The following is a 26,265-nucleotide window of genomic DNA, read 5'->3' on the forward strand; positions in this document are numbered from 1 at the left end:
TTCCTCTGTCACCCACTAATTCTGTTATTATTTAATTTTACTTTTCAAATAAAAAAAAGGCATTTGCCTACTGGAAAGAAATGCAATTTAGCTCTACTTTAGAATATGTTTAACTTTTACCTGCTGCAACATTTATAATCTTTTTTTGAACACTGATAGAATGCCTGTGAGGTATTTTTCTTGTATAGCTTCTATAATGTGAGATGTACAAAAGGAATGGGCTGACAAATAGGACCAATTAAGCTTTAGAGAGCAAATTCAACAAATTTGTTTTGTTAATCTTTCAACCACCTTCGCAATGTTTCAGCACTGAACCCTCCCGAAAGACTCGCTTCCGGCAGTAACAATTCATACAGAAGGCAGGAAGAAACAATAGAGTTCCCAAGGTAGAATGTAATCTTGCATATTTTTTTTATTACAACAATACGTATAAATACTGTCGCAAATTCAAAACATCAGCAAAACACCTTAATTGAAGTTTTCAGAACTGGCAACATCATCATAAACTATTCCCACACATTTCATAAAACTACTTTTAGACATACTAAGCATCTAATTATTAGCATTTTCCTTGTTTTGTTTTGCCTTCTGTGTAAGGCAGGGAGCGCCCAGCTGAGAGGAAATGCGTGAAGTACACAATGACGCATGTAACGCATCTGTGCCCCCTTCCCAATTAGACACGGTGCAAAAATGACCACTCTCTTAAATATTACAGCAACTCGATCCTTTAACTTGAGTGGCTGGACTTAAGTAGCATGGGACTGTATCCTCAGTCAACCCTGGTCAATTAGCCCAGCACTACATTGTTAAAACTGAAATGGATGACAGTGGGCATTTATAATGCCTTGGTTTTAATGGCTAAGTGATTTTTTCTTCCCCCATCCAAATAACAAGTGTTGAAAAACAAAATGTTGGCAAGAACGTATATAAATGTTTTTTTGAGAATGCTTTTCCTATTTAATCACACCAAGTACCAGCAGGTGCACTTAACCAGGCAAACCATTTTCAGATATTTTGTTGCTACGGCAGTCGACTGCCAATTGACTTCAGGTGCCACTGAATGCCAAAAGCCAGCTGCTTCACAATTCAGTCCTCAAACACATCACATCGGCAGTCCGATCTAAGGTATAGAAAATTACACTCAAAAACATGCCACAGTGCAGGAGTCCCAGATTGGTACGGAAGTATTAACAAAACTGAAGGCAGCCCGACTTGCCGCTGAACGCCGAGGGCCCAGGACTGAATTTGTTGAGATGCTGTCCGCTGAACCATTGAGCACAGGAGTGAGTAAAAGTAGCTCAGCCGGCACTTTAGTGGGATTCACCGTTCACTGATCCGTCTCCCCGGGGCGAGGATGACCGGGACAGGCCTTTCTCTGTGTTGTCAGAGCTGGAGCTGCTCAGGCTGTGCTGCTCGGCCGTGGTACTGGAGGTAGCAGTGGCTGCCGGCACCGACCTCACTTTCTCCTTAAAGTCTGTGATAATGACCGTCAGATCGCCCACAGTCACTTCCAAATGCTGCGCGCTGCTTCGGTCCACGTTTTTTAACCTTGGCCTAGGAAAGTGGGGGTGGGGTGGGGTGGGGGGTGGGGTGCAGAGGCAAAATAAGATGCGGATAAACAGACGGTTCAAGCTTCTGCTATCTCTTGTGAATGTGAGCAAACCCATCTGTGGTCCTGGTCAACCTCATCACCACCTTCCCTTCCTCACTTGCAATGACCAACCTTCAACATATTGCAAAGTGGTTGGGGGTGGGGTGCGCGGGGGAAGAGGTGTTGTATCAGTGCAAGGATTTCCTACATGTACTCTTCTGGGAGAGATGAAAAAAATCCCTGAAGAACCAGGGCCAGGAAAAGATGGAGAATCCACCTGAGCCCCATTCCCTCCACCTCAGCAACTCCAGCAGGAGATTACGTTGCCCATGCATCTGTGAACTGAACCTGCTGTATGTCACCATCCTGATCCCAGCCGCCAACCCATCCAGCTCCAGTTTTAAGGCTTGCAGAAAGTCAGCATCACTGCAGAGGCTCACTGCTTTCTCACAACTCAAGATCGAGCCTACTCCTATAGTAGGGCAGTTTACATTCAAGTCAAGTCCCCAATCTGTCAAACTGAACTAATCCAAGCACAAAATCCAGCCCTTGGTGTCCTGCTTCGGACGAGATTCTTCAATGAGAATTTCACTGATGTTCGGCTAGATCTGAAACTCCCGAGATATTGAAACACTCTGTTCCCACAAGCGCCAACATCTGGAATGAAATCTGGCTTCAGAGGTAAGATTGGCAATGATTTGTGCCATTTCCAATAAGAGTCTAACCATCTGCCCTGATGTTCCTGGATAGGACTATTGTGAAATCCCACCCAGTTTGGGACATCACCATTTAGTCATAAGAGTCATACAGCATGGAAACAGGCCCTTTGGCCCAACTCACCAAGATGCCTTTCTGAGCTAGGCCCATTTGTTTGGGTTTGGCCCATATCCCCCTAAACCTTTCCTATCCATGAGCCTGTCCAAATGACCAAAAACTTAACTGAATGGATGGCACAAACCTACACAAGCAGGTCAAAGAGGGACACTCTGCAGCAAATGATTCACCTCCTGCTCCTCAAAGCCTTCCCCACCACCTGGAAGATCAAATTGAGGAGGGTGGTGGAACACTCCCCGGTTAAGGCACACACCCCACCACATTCGTTCCCTCCACGGTGGCTGCGTGTGAACCAGCTACAAGAGGCAGTGCAGCAAGGCTTCTCTTACAGCACCTTCCCAATGTGGAGGCCCCACCCGACCAACAGCAGCGACAAGGGCGCATCACCACCTCTGCAGTGCCTTCTAAGTTACATACAGAAGCCTAACTTCTAAAGATATCACAGCCTTCCACGTCTTCACCCACAAAAACGCAGTGTTCAGGAAGGCAGCTCACCAACCAGTTTTCCGAGGATAGTTTGGGATAGGCAATAATTTACCAGTGAGTCTCACATCTTGAGAAGGAACATCTTTAAAAAAAAACTGCAACTGGAATAAAGGCATCGTTCCATTTTAAAGGAGTTGACAGGGACATTCTCTCCTCTCCCCTCTCCCATCCGGCAGAAGATACAGGAGCCTGAGGGCACATACCACCAGGCTCAAGGACAGCTTCTACCCCACGGTGATAAGACTATTGAACAGTTCCCTTATACGATGAGATGGACTCTTGACCTCACAATCTACCTTGTTGTGACCTTGCACCTTATTGTCTACCTGCCCTGCACTTCCCTGTAGCTGTGACATTTTACTCTGTATTCTGTTATTGTTTTTACCCTGTACTACCTCGATGCACTGTGTAATGAATTGATCTGTACGGACGGTATGCAAGACAAGTTTTTCACTGTACCTCGGTACAAGTGACAATAATAAACCAATACCAAAACCAATTTGTTTTCACTCTCTGGAAACACGGTAAAAATCTAGAACAAATGAGCAAAGCTGAAAAACTAAACTAAGTGGGGCTTTGGTGGATCACTGACACTGTGCAAAAGCAATCCCCTTAGCACTGAGCTGCTTAATTGCTCTAAGAGGGCATTCACCAGGATGTTGCTCGGATTGGAAGACTTTAGATATGGGGAGATTGGATAGTCTGGGCTTGTTTTCCCTGGAGTGAAGGAGGCTGAGGGGTGATCTGATAGAGGTTTGTAAGATTATGAGAAGCATTGATCGGGTAGATTGTCAAAATCTTTCTCTCATGGTAGGAGTATAAAAAACAAGAGGGCGTAGGCTTAAGGTGAGAGGGAGGAGATTTGAAGGGGATCCTAGGGCAAGTTTTGTTTCGCGCACAGAGTGGTTGATATTTAGAACTCGCTGCTGGAATCAGATACAACTACCACGTTTAAGAGTCATGTAGACGGGTAATTAAATCGGCAAGGCATGGAAGGATGCAGTCCTAATGCAGGCAATCAGGATTAGTGTGGATGGGCAAAAAGGTCAACATGGGTGTGATGGACCGAAGGGCCTGTTTGTGTGCTGTATGACTCTATAGCACAAGAATTAATCAAGGTTAATGTATTTGCAACTGAGACACAAATGCTTTAAAGTGAAGTATATTTGTTTTCGATGCAGCATTTATGTGAAAGCCTTACCTTATTTTCTTGTGACTTTTCTTTTTACTGACAACTTCTTTCTCAGTTTTCTCCTTCTCTCCCTTGTCTTTCTTCTCTTTCTTTGGTTGCGTGGGTGATGCAAATTGTTGGGTTACTTGCTGGGCAACCAACTGAGACACTGGGCGAGGCTTCCTGCAGTCAACACAGAATATATTGCACGGTTACATTTTCAGCAACCAGAGCTAATGTGAAGGCCCGTTTCTCTCTGTAACTGGATACTTCAGACCTGAGACACAGGATCATTTAACACCAGATGTGGTCACATACAGGAAAATCGCATTAAAGCAAATGAACTGAAGATCTCCACAAAAGATCCCCAGGATTAGTGAGAGTCACAATTACATAGAACACAGGAAGAGGCCCTTTGGCCCATGATGTCTGTGCTGTCTGTGATCCTAATTTAAACTAATCCCAACTGCCTGTACATAGTCCATATCCTTCCATTCCCTGCCTCCATGTGCTTGACTAAATACCTCCTAATCGTTGCTATTGTATCTCCCTCCACGGCCTCCAGCACCTAGCACTCTGTGCAGCAACACTTGTCTCATAAATCTCCTTTAAACCCTCCCCTCTCACCTGAAAGCTGTGCCCTCTGGTGTCTGACATTTCCATGCTAGGAAGAAGACTCTGCCTCTCATCATGCTATATACTTCCGCCAAGTCACCCCTCAGCCTCCTCGTCACCTCCCCGAGACAGCTCTCATCACCTCGCCTAATCTTCCCCTCCCCGGCTGAGCTTCCAGTCTCTCAGCGAGGAGTCTCTGAGGATTTAAACATTTGTCTATAGTCTAAATGCAAACTTTCTTTGGTGTCCAAATGTAAATTTTTGTCCCTGTTCTCTCCCAGTTCAGCCACCAGGAGGGCGGACACCTGCCGCTGCCCCTCCCCACGGTGCGGTGCGGTTATGAGGGAACGTGTCCCAGATATGGGGCCACTGCCACTGCCCCTCCCCACGGTCCCAGATACGGGACCACCGCTCCTCCCCACGGTGCGGTTATGATGGAATGTGTACCAGATATGGGACGGCTGCCCACTGTCGGTTCCCACCTCCTGCCCTTGCACAGTGCAAATGGGTTCTCACTGATCGCCAATGGAGTTGATGAAATCTAAGGCCATGCCTCACCGTGTTATTTTTAATTAGAATGGCACAGCGGGGGTTAAACTCATTACAGCGCACGGGGAGGACCTTCAGGCCATTGAGTCCATGCTGGCATCCAGGGAGCAGAGTGGGAGCCCGGGCTATAGGGAATGCTGGGCGTGCTGACAGAATGAGCCCGTTTGCCAGGAGGGAATCTTGAGGATAGACGCGGCCACAAGACAATGCATTGTGAACGAGGGTGCCGGATCTATAATTCCAGCTCAAATCGGCATCTTAGCCACGAAAATTGGCCAAAGGTCCGTGGCAACTGGCAGTACCATCGCCCCTGCCCCACACCCCTTCCTCTGTCTCGTCAGCTCTTCTCTGCCGCCAGTTTCCTGTGTGGCCCCACTCACCCCCGCCAACGTTTAAGATAAGATTTCTTTATCAGTCACATGTGCATCAAAACACACAGTGAAATGCATCCTTTGCGTAGAGTGTTCTGGGGGCAGCCCGCAAGTGTTGCCACACTTCCGGCGCCAACATAGCACGCCCACAACTTCCTGACCCGTACATCTTTGGAATGTGGGAGGAAACCGGAGCACCCGGAGGAAACCCACGCAGACACGGGGAGAACGTACAAACTCCTTACAGATAGTGGCGGGAATTAAACCCGGGTTGCTGGCGCTGTAATAGCATCACGCTAACCGCTACAGCTACAGTATCCCTATGTGGAGGTTGGCTGGGGACAGGATGGGTTGATTGTGATGTCCTCCACAGCTAACATTTGAAGGATATTCATACACTGAATTTCTCTCAGCTGACTGGATTATGGCAGTTACCTTCAGTGATTCCCACTTCATCCAGTCCTAATTTATATACACTTTTCCAATTGCACTCTCACTAAATTGGTTCAAATTCATTCCTAGATTATTCTTTAACCCCTACAATCTGGCTCCAACCCATCCTGTTCCAACCCCGGCATTGGTACCCACCTCCCCCTCACTGTTTAAACTCCACCCCCCTCCCAAAGTCCAGTGCCGACACCTGAGAAAACCTTGGAAAAACATCCCACTGTTTAGTTCTTCCCTCTTTGCAATGTATGTAAACACGCAGATGAGCCAGCACGTGGACAGGCACAAATGTACAGACAGGCAGAGACACAGGCATTAACAATACTTGCTTCAAAGTCATTAATCTAATCTGAACGTCATTAACTCCTTGTTATCGGAAACTCCAAGCTTCTGAGCTTGGCAGCAAACATTAACTCTCAGTACTTGCACAGAGCAACACTGCTGATCTGTGCAGTGTTACGTTCCCATGTTAACCACAGCAATGCCACAAAACAACACTGACAACACTAGTACCACAGTATTAAACTCAAAACCACTAAGCATTGTGTTATTTGCACCAATTCCACTGCACAACTGCATCAGAACCACTGCTACATTACTGCATTATTAACCTAGTACTCCTGCATTTCTGCAAGATGGTAATAAACTTGAAGTTTGGGATGCCATTGACAAATGAACGGTGATAAAGGCAAGTGCCAGGTGTACAGGAGGGAGGCCACATATCGCTGGAAGGAGCAGAAAAATGGATGGATGGAACGTGGTGGTACAGGTTAAGGAGGCCGTAAAAATAGCAAACTGAGCACTCCAGGGAGCGAACTTAAATGCAATGACATTCTGTAAAACTCGGAGCACTGTTCCACATTGTGAGAGCAGGAAAGACAGCGAGAGGATTGCACTTAATACAGCGAATACTTCTCAGGAAAGGTTGGATGGGCCATTGTTCTCATCTCCCCAGATGAGAAGGCTGGGGAGTGACCAGTGAAGGTCTTTAAAATTACAACGGGGTTTGATTCCGTTTCTGGGGGAGATTGATATAGTAAAACTCTGACAATCCTTCCCCCCCAACCATTCAGAAACCCCCATAAGTTCCGCACCTGGCTCACCGGGTGATATTTGCAATTTTCACTCACCACGACCCCAGTTCCCGCACTCCCTTTAAACTCACCTGGTTCTGTGGCCACGATCCCTTTAAACCTACCGAGGTCATTGAAAATTATTAACATCTTTTTTAAAAGTGAATTCAAATTGTATGGGAGTAGTAATAATACAGCATCCAATAGTCCAGAAAGTCTGCCAATCCCACACCGGTAAAAGCCAGAATGGCTGGATTAACTGAGGCTTACTGTACCACTCACCATAGATTCCAGGAAACCACAAATACACTTGATCAGGAATCTGCTTTGTGGAACCAAGGAGTGAATCAGGCTAACGGCAAAAGTGCATCAAGGTAGAATCAGGAAGGGAGGGGAGGAAGGAACAGAAGGATATGTGAAAGGGCTTAATGGAGGGGAGAGGAGGTGACCACTGTGAATGCATAAGCACCAGGGTAGGTCAGTCAAACCAAACGTTGTGTAAATTCTATGTAACCCCATTGTGGGTTCATTACCGAATCAACAACCCAGTTAACACTGCAGTAACCTCAATGCCACTGCATTAGTGTATCAACTGCTGTTACAGCACCAATAAATAACACACTAAACATCCCCACTTTTTCTCCTCTGGGTTGCTGCCTCCTTCTCCACATCCACAGTTCCAGCAGAGTTAAATTTTCCAAGTAAAACATATCATGCCTTGTGCTTGGAATTACATTTTCTCCCCACTGGTTTGTGATATTTTCCAAGTGGAATTCAAATCAGAAAGGAAATGATTGAGACCTGAGTGGTAAAATTACTGAGAACGTTTTTCTACCCAATTAAATTCCCGCAGTTTGAAGACCTATTACAACTGAAATAGCAAGCTTCTATATCCATAGATAAACATCCTAGTAACTTATCCCATTAAGAATTCCACTTGACTCACTTGCTTTGACATTTCATCTCCTGCCTTCCACACGATCACAGAGCTCCCTTTTACATTTAACCCCTGTGTTCACCAACCAATGGCTTCATCATTAAGAGCGATGCAGGAGACGACAGATGCTAGAATCTGGAGCAGCAAGCAATCTGCTGGAGGAACTCAGCGAGTCGAGCGGCGTCCGTCGGAGGAAAGGTGTCGTCGACGTTTCGGGTCGAACCACTTCACCGTTAACTTTTGCTCGTCCTGATGAATGTTCAAACTGCCTGAAGGTTACAGTGTCTCATCTCAAGAAGACACTCCTGGGCTGATGAGTATTTCCAGCATTTGCTGGTTTTGTTACTTGAAAGAAGCACTGGGTGGCACTCGGGAGGTAATGAGGCCGTTAAAGTTGTTTGACCCTTCAGTTCTGTGGGCTTTGGTCAATAGCCGACGTTCAGTAGCTGTTTGGGAGCCTAATGAGGGAAATACTGAAGTCAAAAAGCTATTATGTCAGTGGCATCCCACTGACATATTATCCCGAAACATATGAGAACAGAAGTTCAATTCATTCACTTCTTTCCACAATAATCTGTGGTGCCACAAGTGAACAGTGAACGTCTGGGTTTGTGGGCGCCCAAATATCAAACAACTCTCCAGGAATCTGCAGGATCAAATTCCCAGTTCATTAAAACCTCAGCCCTAAAATCCATGCATATGTCTGGATTACCCATCCAGCAGTTTGGCTGGTCTTCCAGGGGTTCCGTTGATTCATTCCACATCGTCTGTAGTTCAGACTTAGGATTGTGCCTCTAAACCAGGTGAAGTCAGACTCCCAAGGCGTCAGCATCAAATTCGAGGCTAACATTTCCGTCGTCAGGGCTGCCTCCTGCACCGGCTGTTACCCCGAAACCTGGTCTCCCTCAGGTGGGCAGGAAATATCGTACTACACAATGTCAGGAAAATGCTCGTTCCTCAGTCAGCACCACTGCAGCATCATCTGGTCATCACCTTGTTTGCTGTTGGTGGACTCTTGCAACATGCAAAGTAGCTGCCAACTACAACACTTCAACCTCAGTCAGTGTGGAGTGCTGAAGGACGTGCTGGGAATCCTGAGCGACTTCACCAAAATCCAAGTGCATCACCTCCTGCCAAACTGTCAGGAGAAGCAAAGTCTCCGGTCCCCTGCAAAACGAGGATTCCACTTCTGATTCAAGTCTGTATCGGTGGCTAATCCACAGTAAACCAATGGACTTGTCCTAAAACAATATCCGAGGAAACTATTTTCATGTTTCGACTAGGGCTTTGCTTTGTCAACCTTGACTGGGTGGTCCTTACGTCTATTGTCAATAGTGAACCTGCACGCTCAAGACTAGTAGCAGCAATGTATGGTCACGTATAATACAACAGCTCTGCACAGGCTCGGCACTCCCCTCAGAAGCTGTGCACCGGGCCACCGGACATTCTGATGGGAAACCCAGAGACAGCTACAGTGATCAGCGGTTTATTCACTGAACTTCTGCCCCGAGCTGTCATCTGCGGTGACACATGCAGGCACAGTTTTCTCGGATAGCGGAGGAGGAGCAGCAGCAGCAAACTGGGGTCAGATGTGGGCCACATCCGTCAAGCAGTGGATGGAGGGAGGGCGTGAAGAGAGCGGGAGTACAGGCCATCCTCTTAGCCCAGTTACCAGGGTGATAGACGAGAGCGACTGTGGAGACAGAGGAGGAAAATGAAGGAAAGGGCGACACTCCTCACTGCTGCCTCACCGCTCCAGTGACCCAGGTTCGATTCTGACCTCCTCCAGAGCTGTCTGTGTGGAGTTTGCACGTTCTCCCTGTGACCGTTTGGTATTCCTCCAGTTTTGTCCCACATCCCAAAGGGTTAGTGGGTTAATTGCCCGCTGCAAATTGCCCCTAGTGTGTAGGTGAGTGGGACCTAGGAGGGGTTGATAGGTATGTGGGGAGAATTAAGAAATGAGGTTACCGTAGGATTGGTGTAAATGGGTGGTTGGTGCGCTGAAGGACCTGTTTCGGTCCTGCATCGCTCTGTGAAAGGGAACCACAAAATCTTTGCCAGACATACTGCAGCTACAAATCCCAATGTAGCAAGAATTCTTAAATTATTTAAGTTCTAGCACAACTCTGCAAAAACTGGTCGCATTTTTATTTGGATTCTCTATTTAAAGCATCAAAACCCAGGGAAGTTTGTTAAGCTATAAAAATATAAGCAGCAACAAGCTTATGCAACTGAAAACGGTGGCTGGATTATGATCTCTGGGGCTGGAGAAATTGTATCAATATTTTTATTTTATTAAATATTTTATTGCTTCGCTTAGCTTATTCATTAACACAGAGAAATAATGAGACTGTACCACTACATGTCAAAGAACCTTGGGATTGTGTCAGTATTTGAGGGTCCCTGGGAGTGTCAGTAAGTGCAGGAGATCCCTGAGAGAGTGTTATGTTTACAGGTGGCTTGCCCAGTGAGATACAATATCTGCAGAGAATCCCTGGGTGTTACACAGTAGCTCCAGGACATATGGAGGAGAATGTTCCGTATATTCCAGCCCTCCATGAGAGTGTTTGTGTACTTGCAGGCAGGCTCTTGAAATGCATCAGTATTTTGCAGAGAATTCTCTGAGACTGTGTCAGCAATTGTATTCTATTATTCACTACCACTGCCTACATACGTATGGCCATATCCAAAGATAACAAGTGCACACTAACTGGCTATCTTACGAATATTGTCCTGGTTAAGAATCGCTCCCTCTCCTGAAGACATTCCAAAATCATAGATGTTAGATGTTAAATCCTGACCATCCCTGCCTTCATGGGTGGATGCTGAGTTCCCACAACACTATTTCTAGAACACCAGGGAACTAACAGAGACCATCTTCGTGTTTACCACAGAAGTACAGCTTTAAATGTAAAATGTATCTTGTTAAAACAAGATCACACCTGATTGCCCTCAACAGATTCAGAGTGCTAAAGGTGCAGTGGAACAAAATACCTTTTGCTTTCTGTCCCAGTTATCTTAGCTCTGAACTCACAGTTAGGTCACGCATGTCAACAATTCCACATTAAGTATAAAAGTGCAGTATACAATATATCAATGAACCGCAGATGCTGGAAATCTGAAATTAAACAGAAAAAATGCTGGAAACACTCAGCAGGTCAGGCAGCGTCTGTGGAAGGAGACGCAGAGTGAGGGCTCCAGGTCAAATACTCTTCATCAGATCCAGTTGAAGCATCTTCGAACTGAAACGTCAGCTGTTTCTCCCTCCACAGATGTTGCCTGACGTGTGGTGTGTTTCCAGCACTTTCTGTTTTATTAGGTGATATGAAGCTCACCGAATTGTCCATTTCTGAAGATTAAATGCCAGTGTAAAGTCACCACTTTCTCCACTACATATGACACTCAACAGCAACGGGCAATACAGCCACACTGTTGCAGCCAAATACAAGGTCTTCACTACGTGATAACTTGCTCTTAAGTAAGTAGCCCACGTACTGCTGTGTGTATTATGTATTATTCACAAGCAGCTCTACCGCTGCATAAATTTACACTGCCCCAGATATCATGTGTTTGGTGCTGACTTTTCACAATTTCTGAGTAACAATTTGCAATGCAAACGTTAAGGATTATTTCTGTTCATTAAGTACTGACGTGGACTCCTCTGCTGATATCACTGAAAAGGATTTGTTCAGGCCAGCTCGCCATGTGCAAATCAGTCAGTGCATGCCCAATATTACATCAGTGACTGGATCACAGAATGGTTGAAGGATTTTGCATGTCTAGTCTGCACTCATTCTGTGCATGCACAATACAGTGTGTCCCAATCCCGTCCTGAAAATGCTTTCCTTTCAGGGACTCATCTACCTACCCGTCCCCTCCCCCTGCCATTGCCCCCACAGTGTGCTCCTGAGCCAACCGCTCGCTGAGTTAACAACTTTGCCTTGTGTCACATTCGGTCACTCACCTCAGTACACTTTTAAAACTACTTCATTCATTGTAAACTATGTCCTGGCTGTGAAGTCACTGAAACAAAAGCCTCGTCTTCCTCCTTTTAAAGTAAATCCACCAGTGACAGAGACTCCCACTGAACTCAAGTCCTGAAGCTGCTTGCAAAGGCAGTGTCTCCGAGTGCTACCAGTTCTTCAGGTCCCTGCCACTCGCTTTCAAACACATTTCTTTAAGAGGAGTTTAGAGAAGGTTTCTTTATCAGTCACATGTACATTGAAGCACACAGTGAGATGCATCTTTTGCGTAGAGTGTTCTGGGGGCAGCCCGCAAGTGTCACCACGCTTCCGGCGCCAGCATAGCATACCCACAACTTCCTAACCCGTACGTCTTTGGAATGTGGGAGGAAACCGGAGCACCCGGAGGAAACCCACGCAAACACGGGGAGAACGTACAAACTCCTTGCAGACAGCCATAGAACCATAGAAAACGACAGCGCAGAAAACAGGCCATTCGGCCCTTCTAGTCTGTGCCGAAACATTATTCTGCTAGTCCCATTTACCTGCCCCCAGCCCATACCCCTCCAGACCTCTCTCGTCCATGTATCTATCCAATTTACTCTTAAAAGTTAAGAGTGAGCCCGCATTTACCACATCAGATGGCAGCCCGTTCCACACTCCCACCACTCTTTGAGTGAAGAAGTTCCCGCTAATGTTCCCCCTAAACCTTTCCCCTTTCACCCTAAAGCCATGTCCTTGCGTACTTATCTCTCCTAATCTAGGTGGAAAGAACCTACTTGCATTAACTCTGTCTATGCCCCTCATCATTTTGTAAACCTCTATCATATCTCCCCTCATTCTTCTCCGCTCCAAGGAATAAAGTCCTAACATGCTCAATCTTTCCTTATAACTCAAATCCTGAAGACCCGGCAACATTCTTGTAAATCTCCTCCGCACTCTTTCAATCTTACTGACATCCTTCCTGTAGTTTGACGACCAGAACTGCACACAATATTCTAAATTTGGTCTCACCAATGACTTATACAACCTCACCAAAACATTCCAACTCCTATACTCAATACTTTGATTTATAAATGCCAGGATGCCAAAAGCCTTTTTTACAACCCTGTCTACCTGTGACTCTACTTTCAGGGAATTATGTATCTGAACTCACAGATCCCTTTGTTCCTCCGCACTCCTCAGTGCCCTACCATTTACTGTGTGTGTCCTCCCTTGATTTGTCCTTCCAAAATGCAACACCTCACACTTGTCTGCATTAAATTCCATCTGCCATTTTCTGGACCATTTTTCCATTTGGTCCAGATCCCTCTGCAAGCTTTGAAAGCCTTCCTCACTGTCCACTACACCTTCAATCTTGGTGTCATCTGCAAACTTACTAATCCAACTTACCACGTTATCTTCTAGATCATTGATATATACAACAATGGCCCCAACACAGATCCCTGAGGCACACCACTAGTCACAGGCCTCCAATCTGAGAAAGAACCATCCACAACCACTCTTGTCTTCTCCCACTCAGCCAATTTCGAATCCAGTTTACAACCTCTCCATGGATACCCACTGACTGAACCTTCTGAACTAATCTCCCATGTGGGACCTTGTCAAAGGCCTTACTAAAGTCCATGTAGACAACATCCACAGCCTTACCTTCATCTACTTTCTTAGTGACCTCCTCAAAAAACTCCACAAGATTCGTTAAACACGATCTACCACGCACAAAGCCATTCTGACTATCCTTAATCAACCCTTGGCTGTCCAAATACTTATATGTCCTATCTCTCAGAATATCTTCCAATAATTTACCCACTACTGATGTCAGGCTCACTGGCCTGTAATTACCTGGTTTACTCTTCGAGCCTTTCTTCGAGCAGCCGGAATTGAACCCGAGTTGCTAGCCCTGTAATAGCGTTACGCTAACCGCTTACACTACCATGCCTGCCCTATCACCCAGGACCACGTCACCTTTGCTTTCAATCAGAATGTCTGAGAAAATTCATGGCAGGCATATGCAGTATGCAGAACACGCACAGATAACGGCACCACCCTTCTTGCCCTGTAATGGATGGAGTTACAATGGGCAGCACAGTGAATGCAGCTGGGGTGTCACTGGTCAGTCTACGTGCGTCCTCCTCCATCACTTTATGGTGGTGACCTTGCAGAAGACTGCAAACAGGTCAGCTGGAGGAAAAGCAGTGAGCAGTACGTACGGGCAGACGTTATCATTCTTCACAACTTAAGTTCGCTCTTGAAAATCATCAAGTGAAGGCCTGGTTAAAGGCTTTCCTGTGGTCTCTTCTCAATTAATTCTGAACATTTTGGAATGACATTAGGAATAAACGGAGACTGCAGATGCTGGAATCCAGAGTCCAGACGAAGGGTCTCGACTGGAAACGTCGACTGTCCATTTCCCTCCAGGGATGCTGCCTGACCCGCTGAGTCCCTCCAGCTTTTTGTGTGCTGCTCCAGATTTTTCCATCATCTTGTGTCTCCAGTCCATTGGAGGAACTCAGCAGGCTGAGCAGCAGCCGGAGAGGGGGGTCTGAGGGGGGGGGAGGAATTACTGATGTTTTGGGTCAAAACCCCGCAGCAGCATTGAGATTGGAGAGGGGAGATGGCCAGTGTAAAGAGGAGAGGGGAAGCGGTAGGACAGGGTACCCCGAGGCGATTGGTGGGGTGAAGGGTGTCGGGCAGGTAGACCCAGGTAGGGGAGGAGGGAGAGGGGGAGCAGAGGGGAGTGTTGCGTTGCCCCTGTATCCCCAGGTCAGATGTCAGTCCACAATCCATGGACTGCTTCCTCCGCATCTTCAGCATCACCTGATTCAAAGATACCAAGGACCTCTCGACCTGTGTGCCTCGCGAGCTCTCGACCTCCCAAACCCAGCCATCTCCACCGTGGGCTTCCAGCCCCACGGGAGCCACGCTTTAATAACGCTCGCACCCTGCGCACGGATCCCTCCATTGACCCGTCCACACTGACCTCGGCAACACCAGCCAGCAGCACTCACCGAGTCACAGGCTCCTCCATCTCCCTCCGCCACCGGTGGTACGGGACACCATAACCCAAACACTTTGACTGGAACAGTATTCTGTGGGCCGAAGTGCTTGTACTGTGCTGTAGTGTTCTATGAACACCGCCTCCGAATCCCTGCCCTTCATTTATGAGGTTTTCCAAACATCTTTCCCATAGAACATTTAGCTGAGCGATTAATCTCTACTTGGCTTAGAGTCTTTCCCTTCCTGACTTCTACTTGTTAAGTTCCTGGAATGTATCCCACATTAAAGGACATTGATATCAATTTAGCTTCTTTAGGGACAGCGCTTTGTAAAGTGAGACATTTCAGCTCAACGGCAGTGTGCTTTGCAAGGAGTCTGCTCATTGGGAACCAGGCCAAGGGGAGGAGGTAAACTGCAGGAAGAAAACGCAATTCTGGACGGCTTCAAAAGGGAAGGCAAGATACAGCTAATGAAAGCATGTCCTGGTGAAAGAGGTTATTCCAACACTAGAGGAGCTTCCCGGGCCAACAAAGGAGACCGAAAGAAGAAACAAAAGCTGTAAGAAGCCGTCTGTCAGAAGGTTGGGCCTTGTTTGGGGAGCTGCACTGTGAGGTCAATGCTAGAGATGGCAAGTGGTAGACTGGTGAGAGACAGAGACAGAGAGCTCCTGAGGGGGAGGGAGAGACTGAAGTGGTGACAGCAGGCCCAATGAAGTGTGTAGAAAGCACACAGAAGCTTTACGGGTCATAAGTGTTATCTGATCATAGCTGATCTGTCTGCACCAGGTGTACATAGCAGATAAAATAGACAAATCATCCACCAGAGGACATGGGTAGCGGTTAGCGTAACGCTATTACAGCACCAGCGACCTGGGTTCAATTCTGGCCGCTGTCTGTAAGGAGTTTGTACGTTCTCCCCGTGTCTGTGTGGGTTTCCTCCGGGCGTGCTATGTTGGAGCGTGGTGACACTTGTGGGCTGCGCCGAGAACACTCTACGCAAAAGATGCATTTCACTGTGTGTTTCGATGTACACGTGACTGATAAAGATATCTTGTCTGATCTTCAGAGGCAGTACCTCAAGAAGGCAGCATCCATCGCCAAGGACCCTCACCACCTGGGATACACCACGTTAATACCATAGGGGAGGAGGTACAGGAGCCTGAAGACCCACACTCAATGTTTCAGGAACAGCTTCTTCCCCTTCGCCATCAGATGTCTGAACGGTCCATGAACCAGTGAACACTGCCTCGTTATTCCTTTTCTCTTGCACTATTTATTTATTTTGTAACTTATAGTAATTACTGCGCACTGTACTGCTGCTGCAAAACAACACATTTCACGTCATACAAGTCAGTGATAACAAACCTGTTTCTGATTCTGATTCAAATGCTAAAACTGTGAGATTAGAACAATGCAGTGGCTCAAAACCAGAATCAAACTGAATGCAGGAAATGGCAGGTAGACTGGACAGTTCAAACACAAACACAAGAGACAGTTCAGTGTTGAACCTTGACGGCTGCGACGTGCAGAGTCAGAAGATGAGATGCTGCTCCTCCAGCTTATGTTGGACACTGTTGGAATCATACAGGGGGCCAGAGTGGGAGTACGATTAAGGGTTAAAGTGACAGGCAACTGGAAGCTCAGGGTCAGCCTTGCAGAGCGAAGGGGTCACCCAGTCGGCGGTTGGTTTCCCCAGTGTGGTGGAGACCACATTGTGAGCACCAAAGGCAGTGCGCTAAACTGGAAGTGGCTAAACTTCATACCATTGTCTGGAATGGGCGTCTGGGTCCCTGGAAGGTGGGAAGGGGCGTCTGGGTCCCTGGAAGGTGGGAAGGGGCGTCTGGCTTTTACCTCTCCCTTTTACTTTGGCACCAGTTCCTTTCACTCTGGGGTAACACAAGAGGCACATTTGTAAAATTAGTTACCACAGCACGACAGATCACCTGGCTGGGGGACACGCCATGTTCCAAATGTGGGATCTGTTCGTAGTGATAGGGCCAGATGGTCAACTGGGTACAAGATGGTACAACTGGGTCCCATTTACCAGCCCTTGTTCAGTAGCTGCCTGTGCCTTGGCAACTCAGGTGCCCACCTCGATACTCCTTGTGAGGGCACCAACTTCCACCACTCCCTCAGGCAGCGCAATCCAGATCCCAACCACCCTCTCTATTGAAAAGTTCTTCCTCAGATCCCCTCCCCCTTACTCTAAACCTCTGGTTTCAGACACCTCTGCTCTGGGGAAAAGTTTCCTACTATCTACCAGATGCCCCTTATAATTTTGTGTAGCTCAATCAGCCTTCTCCGCTCTTTGTGGGCATGCAATGTTGGTTGTGGGCATGCAAAGTTGGTTGTGGGCATGCAATGTTGGTGCCGGAAGCGCGGCGACACTTGCGGGCTGCCCCCAGAACACTCGACGCAAAAGATGCATTTCACTGTGTGTTTCAATGTACACGTGACTGATAAAGATCTTATCTTATCAAGGAAGACAAACTCAGCCTCTCCTCATAACTGGAACATTCCATCCCAAGCAACATCCTGAAGAATCTCCCCTGGGCCCTCTCCAGCACAATCGCATCGTCCCTTTAGTTTTGTGAAGTTGTACCACAACTTCCTTGCTCATACGTTCTATTCCCCAGCTACTGAAGACAAGTATGCCACATGCTTTCTTCACCACCTTCACTACCCATGTTGCTGCCTTCAGAGATCCTTGGACTTGTACACCAAAAGGTCCCTCGTTCCTACCATTCATAGTGGATGTTCTACCCTTACTAGTCCTCCCAAAGTGCTTCACCTCACACTTATCAGGAGTAACCTCCATCTGCCGTGGCTCTGCCCATCTTACCAACTGACCAATGCCACTCTGCGGTCTACGGCTATCCTTCATCACCATCAACAACACCTCTGATTTTAGTGTCATCTGCAGATTTACTAATCATGCCCCCCTACATTTATATCCAAATCCTTATGGATATAACAAATGGCAGGGGTCCCAGCACCGATCCCTGTGGTACACCACTGGTTACAAAAGCAACCTTCCACCAACACCCTCTGCCTTGTTATCAAGTCAATTTTGGATTTAATTTCCCTACTTGCCCTGGATCCATGGGCCCCACACCTTTGGACCAGTCTACCTTGTGGGACCTTGTCAGAGGCCTTACTGAAGTCCATACAGACTGCACCAACTGCACTGTCCTCCTCGTCAATACATCTGTTACCTCCAAGAAAAACAATTAGATTGGTCAGGCAGGACCTCCCCATAATAAAGCCATGCTGTCTATCTTTGATTAATCCCTGCCTTCCCAAGTGTAGATTAATCCTGTACCTCAGAATAACTTCCCTGCCCCTGATGTTAGACTCACTGGTCTGTAATTACGAGATTTTCCCCGCTCTCCTTCTTGAATAAAGGAACATCTGCTGTCCTCCAGTCATCTGGTACCTCACCTGCGGCCAGTGAAGATTTAAAAACCTCTGTCAGGGACACAGCAGTCACCAACCTCCCTGTCTCCCATAGTCGTCAGGGATATATCTCAACAGGCCCTGGGGTTTATGCCCCCTTAAGACATCTAAAATCTCCTCTTTGTTAATAATAACATGTTGTAGAATTTCACTAATCCCACCTCTGAATTTTCCAACCACAACGTCCCTCCCCTTTGTGAATATAGAATAAAATTGAAAATTTTTCCAGCTCTGGCCCTCAATCTAAAGCAATACAACCACTACCTTGCCCTCCATGGCATTACAGCCTTCAAGGGAAGCCACATTCACACACAAAAATATTTACTCAGCAACAAAGATGGAAGGTAGAGCCTTTAAAACGGAACTGTGTTTTACCTAAACCATACACACTCCAGCTGCTTTTAAACTGACTGCATTGTTCACCTCTCGAGTTGGATCAGAGAACATAGAACAACAGTACAGTAAGGAGAGATTGGATTGGCTGGGACCGTTTTCCCTGGAGCGTAGGAGACTGAGGGTGACCTTATAGCAGCCTATAAGATCATGGATAAGGTGGATGGCCACGGTCTTTTTCCCAGGTAGGAGAGTTGATAAGGCACAGGTTGAGGGTGAAAGAGGAAAGGTTTAAAGGGGATCTGAGGAGAAAGCTTTTCCACACAGAGGGTGGTGGGTGTATGGAACGACCTATCAGAAGAGGTGGTGGACGCAAGTGCAATTACAATGTTTAAAAGACATAGAGACAGGTGCATGGATAGGAAAGGTTTTCAGGGATATGGGCCAAATGCAGGCAAATGGGATTAATGTAGATAGGCATCTTGGTTGCTATGGATGAGTTGGGCCAAAGGGCCTGTTTCTTTGCTGTGTGACCCTATGAATCCATGAATCTAATTACCTTAGTTAGATAGCATGAATAAAGATCATTGTGATCCATAATTAACACCGGAAAATAATCTAAAATGCAGAATCAAAACACCTAGGAAATGATCGACAGAAATTACTAAACAAAAGGGACGTCCATTTTATGACAATGCAGAAGTGAGTCCCCAAGAACCAGTACACTTGGTAGCTTATACGATGAGATGGACTCTTGACCTCACAATCTATCTTGTTTGACCTTGCACCTTTTCGTCTACCTGCAATGCACTTCCCTGTAGCTGTGACACTTTACTCTGTATTCTGTTATTGGTTTTACCCTGTACTACCTCAATGCACTGTGTAATGAATTGATCTGTACGAACAGTATGCAAGACAGATTTTTCACTGTACTTCGGTACAAGTGACAATAGTAAACCAACTTCACGTGACCCAGGATCCCAGGACTGAGAATAGATTGGCTAACTTTAACATGATCTAGGGTCCTATCACCAAGGGCCAGGGGTATAGTCAGGTTTATAAACGACTTAACATCAAAGAAATTAAGGGAGAATGACTCCTAATTAACTAGGATGGCTTGTTGAAAAACACTTCAGTTGTGGATAGGTTTAATGCTAAACATAAAGGACAGATCGTCAAACCAGAAATAAATCCAACCACAAAGAGCGCAAGAAAATGAATCAAGATTGAAATGTAGATATCTGGGATTCACAACTCACATTGAGTTGGTCAAAGCCGCAAACTAGGAGAGGCAGCTGAATTAGTTGCAGGGGGGTAAATGTGGGCCCTGTACAGAGAGAGGGAACGATTTATAATAGGGAACAAGGGAGTGGCAGAGGAATTAAACGATTATATTGTGTGTCTTCAGAAAGGTACAAAAACCTGCAGATGTATTAAAGAATGAAGGGTCTAGTGAGAATGAGGAACTGAAAGAAAATAGGAATTAATCAGGAATAAGTCCGAGAGAAGTTGGTGAGCCTGAAAGCCAATAAATCCCAAGGTCCTGATGATCTGCATCCCAGGATTTTGAAAGATCAGCTTTAGAGATAGTGGATGCTTTGGTTATCATCTTCCAAGGTTCCGTAGATCCTGGAATTGTTCCTGTGAGTTGGAGGGGAGCAAATGTGACCCCCAGCATTTAGGAAAGGAGGGAGAGAGAAAACAGGGTACTACTAACGCACCTAACATCAGTGGTAGGGAAGTTGCTGGAATCTATACAATGAAGAATGTAATACAAAGCCCCTTTTAAAAAAATTATAGGATTGTGCAGAGTCAACATTGAGTTACAAAGGAAAGATCTGTTTGACTGATTGGTTGGAATTTCTGAGGATGTGATGAGTAGATATGGGGGAAGTCAGTGGATGTGGTGTATTCGGATGGCTGGAGGACTTTCAACAAGGTGGCGCCCAGGAGGTTGGGCAAGAAGATTAGAGTGCATGGAACTAGGGGTCACGTTAGGGCGTGGGATTGAGAATTGGGCAGAAAAAAGGGTGGGAACAAATGGGTCCTTGTCACATTGACAGCTCGGGACCAGTGTCGTACTGTGGGGATCGGAGTTTGGCTGGGCCCAAATCTTCACAAGGTGTGACAGTGACTCCAGGGGTGAGGATTCCGACTGCACTTTTATTGGGCTTTGGTGCGTACTGTGTGCAGTGTAGGTCTCCTTATCCAAGGAAGAACGTACTTGCCGTCGGAAAAGACAGCAGCAAAATTCACCAGACTGGTTCCAGGTGGGTTTACTGCCTGAGGGGAGACTGGTAGACTGGGACTGCAGAGTTTAGAAGGAGGAGAGGATTAAAATTCTTTAAGGGCCTGATAGGTTGGGTACAGGGAGGATGCTTAGGACCAGGGGACACCATATGAGAACAAGGGCTGGGATGTTTAGTTCCAAGACGAGGAGAAATGCCTTCACTCAGAGGACGGAGAACTTTTGGACTCTCTGTCCCAGAGGGCTGTTGAATTGAGTTCATTCCAAACAGATGTTGCTGGATTTCCAAACTTTGAGGGGGGATAGAGGGATACGGGGATAGTGCTGGAAAATTGTGCTGAGTTAAGACTCCATGATCTCGAGGAAGAGCGGGGCAGGCTTGAAAGGACAGAGACCGTCCTCCTGTCCCTGTTCCCAGTGGAAGTATGCATTGAGCTGCAAAAAAATGGAAAATGAAGTTTTATAATGTCATCCATGGGAGGCAAAAAGAAAACAGATAGCAGATGTTGAAAGGCAGTGAGGGATTTTAATAGATGTGCTCGATATGTCCAGTTGCTAAGGAACATCAGTCAGGATTTCTGCCGCTCACTGCTGTTCATTGGAAGTGAATGGCCTCAGTGGCGAACAACCTGCTGACAATCACTGCCTGTGTCCTTACCTGGTACACAAGGATGAAACTGTCAGGAACAAAGGGGGATAAGACTTTCCGGTGAAAGGAGAGGAGCAGGAAAATGACCCAGAAAAGGAGAACAAATGCTCAGCTCAGGTCCAAACAACACTGCAGTTTTCACACACACAGGTCTTCAGCTGCTGCACGTAAATAGACACTTAGAAAATTGCAATTAGATGACAGAAATTAAACAGTTTTCTTGGAGCCCTGCCCAACATTTCTCCTTCAACAAGTGGTGTTGCATCTCATTACCATTTCTGGAACTTGTCCCAGTATAAAACAGCTGCCACATTTCCCTAAATAACAGTCAGTGAACTTGAAAATAATGTACTGAATGTGAAAGGCTTTGAGCAAGATGTCACAAGGTGTTATATAAATAACGGTTTTGCCTTCTTCCACATTATGAACAGAGGCATCAATTTCTACTCCACAAGCAAAGTACTGCAATGCTGCAAATCTGAAATATAAACTGAAAATGCTACAACGTATGTCGGGACAGTCTCTCAGGCCTGTACCCCTACCCATTGGCTGATCACGTCTCACACACGCTCTGGTTGAGTCAAGGAAAGATGGCTCTGGTGTCCAGAGTGCAAAGTACAAAACTAAGCCTACTCGAGTCACATAGTCATCACAAGCAGGGACGTGTTGCGACCTTGTGCCTTATCTGCTACTGAACCAGATCACCACCAATCCAGGAATAAACTCAGTTTTACGCACCTTACCCACACGTCCCTTTACACCAAAATTTACTGATTCCAGAATTCAAAGGTCAATTGTCTGAAAATCCACACGCTATTGAAGGGAAATGGAGGATGATCGGTACACTTGGTGAAAAGGTGCTTTCTGCTTTCACCTCTGAGCGACTCAGCTCTAAGTTAGAAGCTCTCTCTCTCCTTTGATGGACCAATGTTCTCCGTCGTTCTGCAAACCTGACAAATCCTTTAAACTACCTGGATCAAATTCCTCCTCTGTCTTCTAAGTTCAGGGAAATGAATGTCTTTCTCAACACTACCATTGTTGTTGAATCAGTAATGGTCCAATTCTAAGCAAAACTGGAATAGCTGGGTGGGCACCATGGTCGGCATGGACTGGTTGGGCCGAAGGGCCTGTTTCCGTGCTATATTGCTCTATGACTCTATAAAACCAGATCCAAGGAGGTCGGGAACAGCAACACCACTTGTGCATTGAAGCACTGAGCTACAGACTACAATCTGCCCTCTTCAACTGCAGTTATCTCACTTGTAGAAACAATAGTGTCTGCGTGTGTTTCCTCTGGGTGCTTAGGTTTCCTCCCACATTCCCAAGACGTACGGGTTAGGGAGTGGTGGCCATGCTATGTTGGCGCCGGAAGCGTGGCGACACTTGCGGGCTGCCCCCCAGAACACTCCATGTAAAAGATGCATTTCACTGAGTGTTTCGATGTACATGTGACTAATAAAGAAATCTTATCTCAGAGTTTAAGGGCTGGAGCAGGGTATCAAGAACAAGACTGTACAATTACCTTTACCTACTTTTGACAAGAGTTGCCAACTCTCTCAGTGAGGGTCTAATATTTTTTTAAATGTTCATTTGATACTCATTTCCAAAAGATCCCTCTACAAAAGGAGTTAAAAGTCTGAATACCCCCGCTGATAAACGGTCTTTTAAGACAGAGAATTAACTTTCCTGAAATGAGTCTTCTGGTTTCAAAAGGAGCTGGGGTAGCAATGGCATCAGCGCAGTTGGTTCTGCCAACTTCTGTTGCTGTGACTGCAAGGCAGAATAACTGGTAATGTGGTCAGACAGTGTGCGAGATGGAACAGTGCAGCTAATCTCAGCAGCCCTCTGCAGTGTTGCAGTGATGTGTGTGATGGGGCTGAAAGTGGGGTTTGCAACGTCAGACCTGGTGCCCCAGGCATTTCTGAAAATAGCCGTGCTGTTTTTATTTCCAGTGCAGATGATGCAGTGTCATTAGAAACCACACTTGGGGATCTAATGGAACACTTTGCAACTTGGGGATCTAATGGAACACTTTGCAACTTGGGGATCTAATGGAACACTTTGCAGACTAACGTACCAAGTGTCATCAAGACAGCAGGGCAGCACAGGAGCATAGGACCACTGCCTCACAGCGGAAGAGACACAGGTTCAATCCTGACCTGGGGTGCTGATTGTGTGGAGTTTGCACGTTCCCCCGTGGGTTCTCTCCGGGTGCTCCAGTTTCCTCCCACATCCCAAAGATGGTAGATTAACCATAAATTGCCTTTAGTGTGTGGGTGAGTGGGGGAGTTGATGAGAATGTGGGGAGAATGGGATTAATGTAGGACTAGTGTAACGGGGTGGTTGATGGTCAGTGCTGTATCTCTCTATCTTACCCTATCTCTCCATCTTACTCTATTAAACCAATACCAATATCACTCAGTACAATCAATGCTTCTGATTCAAAGGGAGAATTCACATCCCAGATGTGGATGTCCATCGATTCCTTGGATTCCTGATGATCATCAGCTTTAGAACATAGAACGTTACAGCACAGTACAGGCCCTTCGGTCCACGATGTTGTGCCGACATTTTATCCTGCTCTGAGATCTATCTAACCCTTCCCTCCCACACAGCCCCCCATTACTCTATCATTCATGTGTCTATCTAAGAGTATCTTAAATGCCCCTAATGTATCTGCCCCACAACCTCTACAGGCAGTGCATTCCACGCACCCACCACTCTCTGTGTAAAAAACTTACCCCTGACATCCCCCTTATACCTTCCTCCAATCATCTTAAAATTATGTCCCCTCGTGTTAGCCATTGTTGCCCTGGGAAAAAGTCTCTGACTGTCCACTCGATCTATGCCTCTTATCATCTTGTGTACCTCCTTACCCTGAGCGCGGAGAAGGGGTGATAAGCAGTGAGGAGAGGTGCTGGGTGGCTTTTGTCTTTTAACAATGACAGCAATCTCCAGTCTGTATATCACAGAAACAGGCCCTTTGGCCCACCAAGTCTCTGCTGACTGCCAAGTACCATCCACACCAATCCTGTTTACCAGCACTTTGGTCTGTAGCTTTGCGATTCAAATACTCGTCCATCTGTTTTGTGAATTTTTGTGAGTTTCAGGTAGTGCATTCCCGACTCAAACTACCTGAGTGAAAAAAATTCCCCCGCAAAGCTCCTCTAAATCTCTCACTCCTCATCTTAAACCTACGCTCTCTGGTCCTGGGCACCTCCGCTAAGAGGAAAAAGTTTCTTACTATCTGCCTTATAAGATAGATGAGATGAAATATCTTTATCAGTCACATGTACATCGAAACACACAGTGAAATGCATCTTTTGCGTAGAGTGTTCTGGGGGGCAGCCCACAAGTGTCGCCACGTTTCCAGCGCCAACATAGTATGCCCACAACTTCCTAACTCATGTGTCTTTGGAATGTGGGAGGAAACCGGAGCACCCGGAGGAAACCCACGCAGACACGGAGAACGTACAAGCTCCTTACAGACAGTGGCGGGAATTGAACCCGGGTAGCTGGCACTGTAATAGTGTTATGCTAACTGCTACACTACTGTGCCTTATCCATGGCCCCTTATAATTTTATACACCTCTATCAGGTGCCCCCTTCTCCTCCTCCGCTCTACACCCACTCTGTCCAGTCTCTCCTCATAACTGAAACACCTCATCCCAGGCACATCCTGGTGAATCTCCTCTGCACCCCCTCCAGAGCAATCACATTTCTACCCCCCCCCCCCCACACCCGCCCCCTCCCCAATAGAGTGGTGACCCGGACTGCACAGAGTCCTCCATTTGTGGTAAGTGATGTGTCAGACTGTTCCCTTTCTTGTCTCAAGAGCTGGACACGTAATGGGAAGAACCAAGGGCTCTGGGTTCAAGTGGTGAGATTGAGTCTCAGAAAGAGCAGTTGGTTGTGGAGAGGAAGATATATGCCCTTAGGGGACTAATCTGATGTGTAAATGTCAATTGCACAGCTTGCCTCTGTATGACCGGCCTGTGGCAACAGCCGTGAAGGCTAAGGCAATCGGTCACATTGTAACAGCCAAAGAAAATGCAGATGCTGGAAATCCAGAATGCTGGAATCACTCAGCAGGTCAGGCAGCATCTGCGGAGAGAGGAACAGAGCTAACGCTAAGGGTCAGGGCCCCTTCATCACAACAGTTCTGATGAAGGGCCTCATAACTGAAATGTTAGCCGTTCCCCTTCCCACAGACGCTGCCCAAGCTGCTGAGTGTTACATTCTGTATTTATTTGGTTACGTCCGAGGTGGAGCTGGTTGGAGAGTTTGGTGCAGCTGGTCAGTGTTACACAGTCATGGATACAATAATACGTCCTGAGGACGTGACCTACAGTGTAGCCTGTCCGCACCTCCGTGCTGTTCACAAGCTTCTGCTAAAATTTTCCTCAAAACTTGAGGGAGGATGAACCTGGCTCCACAAAAAGACTCGATCTTTTTGACCTTGAGCATCGTTTCAGTGAAGTTGCACCCTTCCCACTACGGGGTAAACGAGCTGCTTGTCCAGAGACCAGTTCGAACTGGCTGCCCAT

The 26,265-nt window shown here is 46.6% G+C and overlaps 1 protein-coding gene across 4 annotated transcripts in view; it reads right to left on the reverse strand.

Annotated features, from left to right (window-relative positions):
* Positions 1-373: 373 nt before the first annotated feature.
* yaf2 (YY1 associated factor 2) overlaps positions 374-26,265 on the reverse strand; it is a 122,516-nt gene continuing 96,624 nt past the window's right edge. For all 4 annotated transcript variants that reach the window (XM_052030609.1, XM_052030607.1, XM_052030608.1 and 1 more), the window contains 2 exons: positions 4,113-4,265; positions 374-1,554 (listed from right to left, as the gene is read on the reverse strand). In XM_052030609.1, the coding sequence (XP_051886569.1) occupies positions 1,311-1,554; positions 4,113-4,265 (397 nt within the window). In that variant the 3' untranslated portion in view covers positions 374-1,310. The remainder of the gene's footprint in view (positions 1,555-4,112; positions 4,266-26,265) is intronic.

The sequence above is a fragment of the Pristis pectinata genome, chromosome 15 (genome assembly GCF_009764475.1).
Source record: "Pristis pectinata isolate sPriPec2 chromosome 15, sPriPec2.1.pri, whole genome shotgun sequence".
NCBI lineage: Eukaryota > Metazoa > Chordata > Chondrichthyes > Rhinopristiformes > Pristidae > Pristis > Pristis pectinata.